The 7,726-nt window shown below is 35.4% G+C and overlaps 1 protein-coding gene across 1 annotated transcript; it reads left to right on the forward strand.

Moving 5' to 3' along the window:
* Positions 1-885: 885 nt before the first annotated feature.
* LOC123539860 (BAG family molecular chaperone regulator 3-like) lies at positions 886-5,466 on the forward strand. Its single transcript, XM_053527170.1, has 2 exons — positions 886-1,088; positions 2,579-5,466. Exons 1-2 carry the CDS (start codon positions 918-920, stop codon positions 3,929-3,931), a joined length of 1,524 nt encoding a protein of 507 aa, XP_053383145.1. The 5' UTR covers positions 886-917; the 3' UTR covers positions 3,932-5,466.
* The last annotated feature ends 2,260 nt before the right edge of the window (positions 5,467-7,726 follow it).

Genomic DNA, 7,726 nt, shown 5'->3' on the forward strand with positions numbered 1-7,726 from the left:
TGAAAGTTGGACACATTCTCCCTTCCAAAAAGAACCAAAATTTGACAATAATGTCATTTAAAAGAATTACAATAGTCATTTCCAGTATTACGTAAATTCTAATTTCTATTAACTTTGGAATTGGAACATTAACTTTTTGCATTAAGTCCTCATTGCCAAACATTCACACGCCAAGAGACAGAATTCCTTTGGCTATTGGCCTAATGAGATTCTGTTAGGTTTGAAATTTTCAATGTTCAAGCTTTTCAATTTGAAGGAGTTATCATGTGTGACTGGTTTCCAGTATGATAATAATATATGTAAAATGTTTGATGCAGTACGTTTTAATAAGAATAACAAAAATTATTCAAATACGTTTTTTTTCTTTATCTTGGTGCCGATTTTAATCTATATCGAACTTTCTTTTGATTATATATAGAATATCTTTCGAGTTTTCCCATGTCAAGAATTAATCTTGATGCAGTCTAAAACATGCATTCAGAAATCATGAATTATCATTAATACTTATAATTTTAATAGATCTAATAGAACATAATCTTCCAAAACGAATCCATAATTCCAGATAATTCCAACAACACTCCTTTAATTTTTAAGGGCACTGGTTATTTTTCAAGGGAGCTCTGCCTTTTAGGTAGCACCTAATTTCATATTACATGTATGTTACAGATATGCGAGGAAATTTTATTTTGTGTATTTATGCCAGCAATGCCACCAGTCAAATTATTAGTTTACTTTAACCTATGACCGAGATAAAGCGGGACAATTCAGGTAATCTCCCTTGAATATATTCGGTAATCTCCAGCTATTTCCATAGCGTGCTAGAGTGTATTGGAAGTTTCTTGAAAGTTCTACCACCAGGTGGCATTTACTAATGTTACTAAAAATAGACTGCTTCTAGAAAATAAATACACGGGAGGATGGCTGGCCGACCAATGTATCCATTTGCAAGCAATCCGAATCAAAATCAAGGAGTATTACCACCTGGATGGGAAATGATTTTCGATCATAGAACCGGTTGGCCATACTTTGTTGACCATAATACACACACGACGACGTGGGAAGACCCTAGAATGAACCCAGCATACAAGGTGGGTGGAGTACAATTTTAATCTCTTGAATTAATCTAGTTATTAAATTTCATTTGAAATTAAACGGCATATAGTTCCATATTTATACATACTGGTTTCGGGGTTGGTTTCAGTTTTATTTCAAGTTACGCAAACCTGCTGATTATAGTTTGTTATAGTTTGTTGTTGAAATGAATATGCCCTCTTCTCTGTCGTGATCAGGTCTAGGATTTTTCTATTAAGAAATGGAATTAAATAAATTTAAAGATTTTTCAGTCAATACATTTACAAACTGAGTATATTAAATCTGTTAAAATTACAATTTAAATCAAATCCACAGGTCAAAATGAAATGTTTCACTTCTAAATTATTAGTCTAAATAATTTGATGTCTAACTGATTGTGAGATATTTTTGTGATGGGGCAGAATCTCTATATATCAAAAGGTTGATTCAAAACCAGTAAAGACCTTTTCTGCAGTTAAAATAGATTTAGTTAAAAATAAGATCAGGCCATATACTGGAATGTTGATACCGTAAAACAAAATAAAACAATCATTTTCACTAATATTTTTTTTAATAGTTAAAATGCGATATAAAAATGGCCGCATATATTCGTCATGGAAGGTTCACCACAGAAAAGGTCCTATGTTGTACGCGGAAGAGAGATATCGACCTGTGCACCAATTATCGAAATATTCCGACTCGCATACAGTGAGATGAACTATTAAAAATTTTTTTTTAAATTACACGCATACAGAAAATAAACCCTAAGAATTTCAGGCTGGTTGGATTTCTTTATCTTTTTCACATTCTCCGAAAATTCAGTCATCAGTATGGACAAAAAAACACAATTGACCTTCATTTATGAGTGCAGTCTTTAAATCTTTGTTTTTGATTTAAAGGGGCGTACTCTAGAGTCTCTGTATATAAAATGGGCAAAATTTTTTTTCAGTAATAAAATTTCTTCAAACTTTGGATATCCAAGAAACAAAGATATGCAATATGCCGTATTGAAAGAGTTATCTGCCCTTGAAAACAGCATTTCATTCAAGTTAGGTTCATATAACTTAGTATGTGAATAGAGGGCAATATGTAGATTATGCACATACATGACTTATGCTTGTAGGTCAAAGGTCAAGGTCACTATGGAAGGTTATGTAAAAAATGATTCTTCTCCATTTCTTTTATTTGCATAGATAGGTTATCATAGTGCTACACACAAACTTTCCACATGATAAGACAATGTGTCAGTGCATGATCTATGAATTTATGCTTGTCGCAAAGGGAATGACTACTGTTTAAGTATAAATTTGTTTCTGTTCCATTGCTTTTAATAAATTGCATTGAAGGATTTTTTTATTATCTTTCTTGTTAAGAGAGTTAAGGCAGAAATATACATTAACATGTACTATGGTTTCTTTGTTTTAATTGAATATTTTTCATTGTTGCATTTAAATTAAAATAGTTCTTACAAGCCAATTTACTTACCATGGTATTCCAATTTTTTCAGAATAACTTTACACAACAAAGTTTTGGAGAAATGCCCCATCAACAAAGAATGAAAGAAATTCCAGTTCAGCATGAGTTTTCAAGACCACCACAGCAGTCACAGTTTCCAAGTGTTTCAACACCACCTAGAACAGGAACACCTCCAAGAATAGGAACACCACCCAGAAGTCAAACGGATAGCCCTCCAAGATTTTTTACATTACCAAGAAATCACAGAGAGAGGGTCCAAGCTGAGACTGTTCGTGAAATTCCTATACAACACTTTTCGTCAACAGCTCCGCAGTCAAGCAGACCGGAGATGATGCATCCTAGACCGGACTACCCAGGAGCACCCATGCAAAGTCAGCCCCAGCAAACTATGCCTCCCCAGGCACAAAATTACACTAGTCACGCAACAGCGCAAGGTCATCAGGGATACCAACACCCTCTTACTCAGTCAAATAGTCAGCCGCCACCTATGTCACAAGGATATCCTCACCAGCAACCAAATGTACCAGGACAGCCTTCTATGGTGAATCAGACCCAGTCTCAAATACCCCAAATGATACCGTCTCAAGGAGCGGTGCAATCTCAACAGCCAGTTTCGCAGTTTCAAAACTTGCAGCAACAGCAGCAGCAACAACCACAGTGTCCTCCACCTGAACAGAAAGAAGAGGTTGTGTATAATATACCAATCGTTCATGAACACCAAAAAGTTACACAACCTCCACCAAATACGTCATACCAAACGTGGCCAAGGCAGCCAAAACCACCACAAGAAAGTTCAATTCCTAGTCAGCAAGCAAATGCACGTTTTGCGCAGAAACCTGCTGCTGGTCAACAAATGGAACAAAATGTGAAACAGACTGGTCAAGATCAAATGGACAGTGTTCCTTCTGGACAAGCAAAGACTGTTCAGAAAGATGAGAGTAGAAGTCGGTCTAATACTCCAACAAGAGAACAGAAAAAGGTGAGGACTCCTTTAGATAATATAAATGACATACTGACTGAATGTCAGCAGTACAAAGATAGGGTTAATAACTTCAGAGGTTCTAAAAAAGAAAGAGAATATAAACTTTTAGAAGAAATGTTAACTAGAAGTTTGTTGAAACTTGACGGTATAGAATCTGGACAAGATGACACTATCCGCCAGGCAAGGAAAGGAGCAGTGCATGAAATCCAGTCTTATTTGGATCAGCTCGAACTCAAAGCATTCAGTGAAGAAATGTCAATGCCTGATGAAACTGTGGGTGATAGATCTGACAGTACAAATAGTGGACCAGAAAAAATGGAGGAAGATAGTCAAAATGACGGAAAGCAAAAAGACAATCGTAAAGTGAAGGAAATGATACTAGATAGTGAAGTTTCTTGTTGATTTTTAGTTAAAACTAGTTGAAATAGTTTGTGACACATACTGCTAATTCTAAAACAAAGATGGCAAATTTACTAAAACCAGTTGAAATAGTTTGTGACACATACTGCTAATACTAAAACAAAGATGGCAAATTCACTACCATGTATGTTGTGGTGGGGGTTCAGATATTACTTCCAGATTGATACTGCTTTCATTCTGACAATATTTTCAGCTTGACTAAAGAATAAGTAAGAGCTATTGCACTTGCCCATTTGTTGGCATGGACGTCCAGATTTGTAAAACTTTTTGTTTGTAAGCTGGGTTCAGTGCCCACTAACTGCAATGGATTGAAACTTCACACACATGCTCACTGTGATGATCCAACGGAGTGCACATGTTCCATAAGAAGATGATAACACTATCTTACATATTTACAAATTATGCCCATTTTTCTAATTCTGGTTAAGACTGTATGTAAGCTGGTATCCCAGTACCCACTAATGGGAATGGATTGAAACTTCAAAAAATTGTCCAGTGTGATGATGTGACACGCATTGATGACATTCCTCAACTCTTTGTTTGCATGTTTACAAAATTATGCCCCTTTTTCAGCTGAACAATTTTTCGTTAAGGTTTTGTATGTTAGCTGGTAATTTCAATACCCACTGATTGGAATGGATTGAAACTTCACACATCTCCATGATGATGGATTGACCTGCATTGTACAGGTTCCATAACTCTATTTTATATTAATAAAAAGTTACGCCCCCTTTTTTAACTAAAGCGTTCATTCAATTAATTTAACTTTCATAGTGACAAGTCTTATGAATAGTCAAGTGTTGCTGACTTCTGACTGCTCTTGTTATACATGATACTTGATTTTAATAAATTACTTATTAAATATTGCCATAACATTGTCAGATTACATTACTTCCATACTATAGCTTAGGTTGTGTGTCTGTGTATACAAAAATGGTTGTGATTATATGATAATAAGATTGTGACATTTCAAGTCTGTCAAAAATTATTTGTTATATCCAGACTGGATATGGACTTGTTTTACGAATCTAGTTTGACCATATAGGCCTTTAGATAAAAGGTAGCTAAAAACTGCAATAGCTATTGTGACAGTTAACTGCAGCATTTAAACCTGCATTGGTGTTTTTTTAGATCAATGGTAGTGAGTTTCAAGCTTATTTGAACCACTCTTTAGTCCATTTCCTGGAAAAAGAAGTACTCGTTTGATAGGAGAAGGTGTGATTGAGACATGAATGTGGCTGGAACCCAAGAACCCCGGGCTGAGTGCTAACAAATTAACCACTAGACCACCGCTCCCTTATACTTAGTTAAATGAAGTAGATGTTTAATTGATATCATAAGCTTTGGTAGTCATTTTGAGAAAATTGTTGATTTTGTTATAGTGCAATCTACTTTTTTTTTTTAGTTTAAATGCAGTGCTAATAGGGATAAACGAAAATTATAAGATATATTGTTTTAATGTGTATTTGTTAATGTATATAGCAAAGATATTTATTAAATTTGCAATTTTTGCCTAAGTTAGATGTTTGTTTATATTTTGTTAAGCATTTTCCCCGATAGGTCCATGAACAAGATAAGTCTATGGTAAATGTTTTTACTGGAGAGGTGTCTATGACTGATAGAAAAATGTTTGTCAGTCTGTTACTTTATCCCACCAAAAGAGAGGGTGTGAGGAAGTTAAGTTAGAATCACGTCTTGTGTGTCCATACTTCTCTGTCTTTTATGGCAACAACATTGTTACTCTGAAGGAGATTTAATAGAACTTAAATGCAATGATAGATAACAGTGAAAGGAAATGAAGAACTTTCTTCTTGAATATTTATAATTTGAGCCGTGCCATGAGAAAACCAACATAGTGGGTATGCGACCAGCATGGATCCAGACCAGCCTGCGCATCCGCGGTCTGGTCAGGCTCCATGCTGTTCTCTTTTAAAGCCTATTGGAATTGGAGAAACTGTTAGCGAACAACATGGATCCTGTTGGTGCGCCATTAAACCCAAATGAATAAATAAATGATCTTCATGAAACCCGGTCAGGGTATTTTTGTACCCCCCGACAACAAAGTTGTAAGGGGGGGTATACTGGTTTCAGATTGTCTGTCTGTCCGTAGACGCAATCTTGTGCGCACCATCTCTCCTTATCCCCTTGACAGAATTTAATGAAACTTCACACAAGTGATCAGTACCAACAGTAGTTGTGCATGGGGCATGTTAGGTTCTTTTAGAAAAAGAATTTGCAGAGTTATGGGACTTTGTTTTTTGTTACTATACTATATACATAGACACAATCTTGTGCGCACCATCTCTCCTCATTCCCTGGACACAATTTAATGAAACTTCACACAAGTGATCAGTACCAACAGTAGTTGTGCATGGGGCATGTTAGGTTCTTATAGAAAAAAATTTGCAGAGTTATGGGACTTTGCTTTTTTTTTACTATAATATATACATAGACACAATCTTGTGCGCACCATCTCTCCTCATCCCCTTGACACAATTTAATGAAACTTCACACAAGTGATCAGTAACAACAGTAGTTGTGCATGGGGCATGTTAGGTTTTCAGAAAAAAAAATTCCATAGTTATGGGACTTTGTTTTTTTGTTACTATACTATAGACATAGACACAATCTTGTGCGCACCATCTCTCCTCATCCCCTTGACACAATTTAATGAAACTTCACACAACTGATCAGTAACAACAGTAGTTGTGCATGGGGCATGTTAGGTTCTTTCAGCGACAAAAATTGCAGAGTTATGGGACTTTGTTTCTTGTTAACATACTATGTACATACAGTCTTCATATGCAATCTTGTGCGTGCCTAATCTACCAAACCCTTGCACACAATTTAATGAAACTTCACACAACTGATCAGTACCAACCCTAGTTGTGCATGGGGCATGTTACATTCTTTTAGATAAATATTCTGCATAGTTATGGGACTTTGTTTTTTGTTACTATACTGTATACATACAGTCTATATACATACAGTCCACATAATTATGCAGTCTTGTGTGTGTCAGATTGCAATGTACTGTGTCAGTGCATGCGGGGGGGGGGGGGGGGGGGACATTCATCACCTTTAGTGATAGCTCTAGTTCTACATGATATGTAGGCTAATGTTTAAACTGGGTCAAGTAGTTTCAAGAATTAGGTCAGCCATGGTCTGCATGTACCTTGAAAAGTCCTTGAATTTGACTCTAGTCCTTGAAAACACCTTGAAAATTGCTAAAACCTAAGAGAAGTAGTTGTACTTGAATTTTGAATTATACTGCTTGACTTTTATCTAGAACTCTTGGAAAAACATTATACTGCCAATTTGCTGTTTGAAATGAAAAGGAAAAAAAGTAAGGCAATTTGAAAAAAATGTTGCATATTGCCACTTACAGATCTTTGTTTGCACCAGAAGAAGTTTATGTCCACATTTTATTGTGATTTACACAAAGCGCAGTTTCTACCATGACATGGGTTTGACATTTTAATTTCATGTTTTTTTTAAAGATGTTTTAGTGAATAAGAAACTAATGATAATGAGGAAAGTCCAATGTTTCTACTGTTATAAAATGGACACCACTGGAGACCATAAACCTTGGCTAAAGACATTTAAAGCTGATAAAAGTGTGACCATTTCTTCCTCATTTGTCAAAATTCGAAACATATAATAAATTATTATTATGCATTTGTGGAAAGTCATTAAAATACCACATCAGTAGCCTTTATCTAGAGTTAATGGTTAACTGGAATATGTTTACATTATGCAATAAGCGGTGAATCAGAT

The sequence above is a fragment of the Mercenaria mercenaria genome, chromosome 16 (assembly GCF_021730395.1).
Source record: "Mercenaria mercenaria strain notata chromosome 16, MADL_Memer_1, whole genome shotgun sequence".
Classification (NCBI taxonomy): Eukaryota; Metazoa; Mollusca; class Bivalvia; order Venerida; family Veneridae; genus Mercenaria; species Mercenaria mercenaria.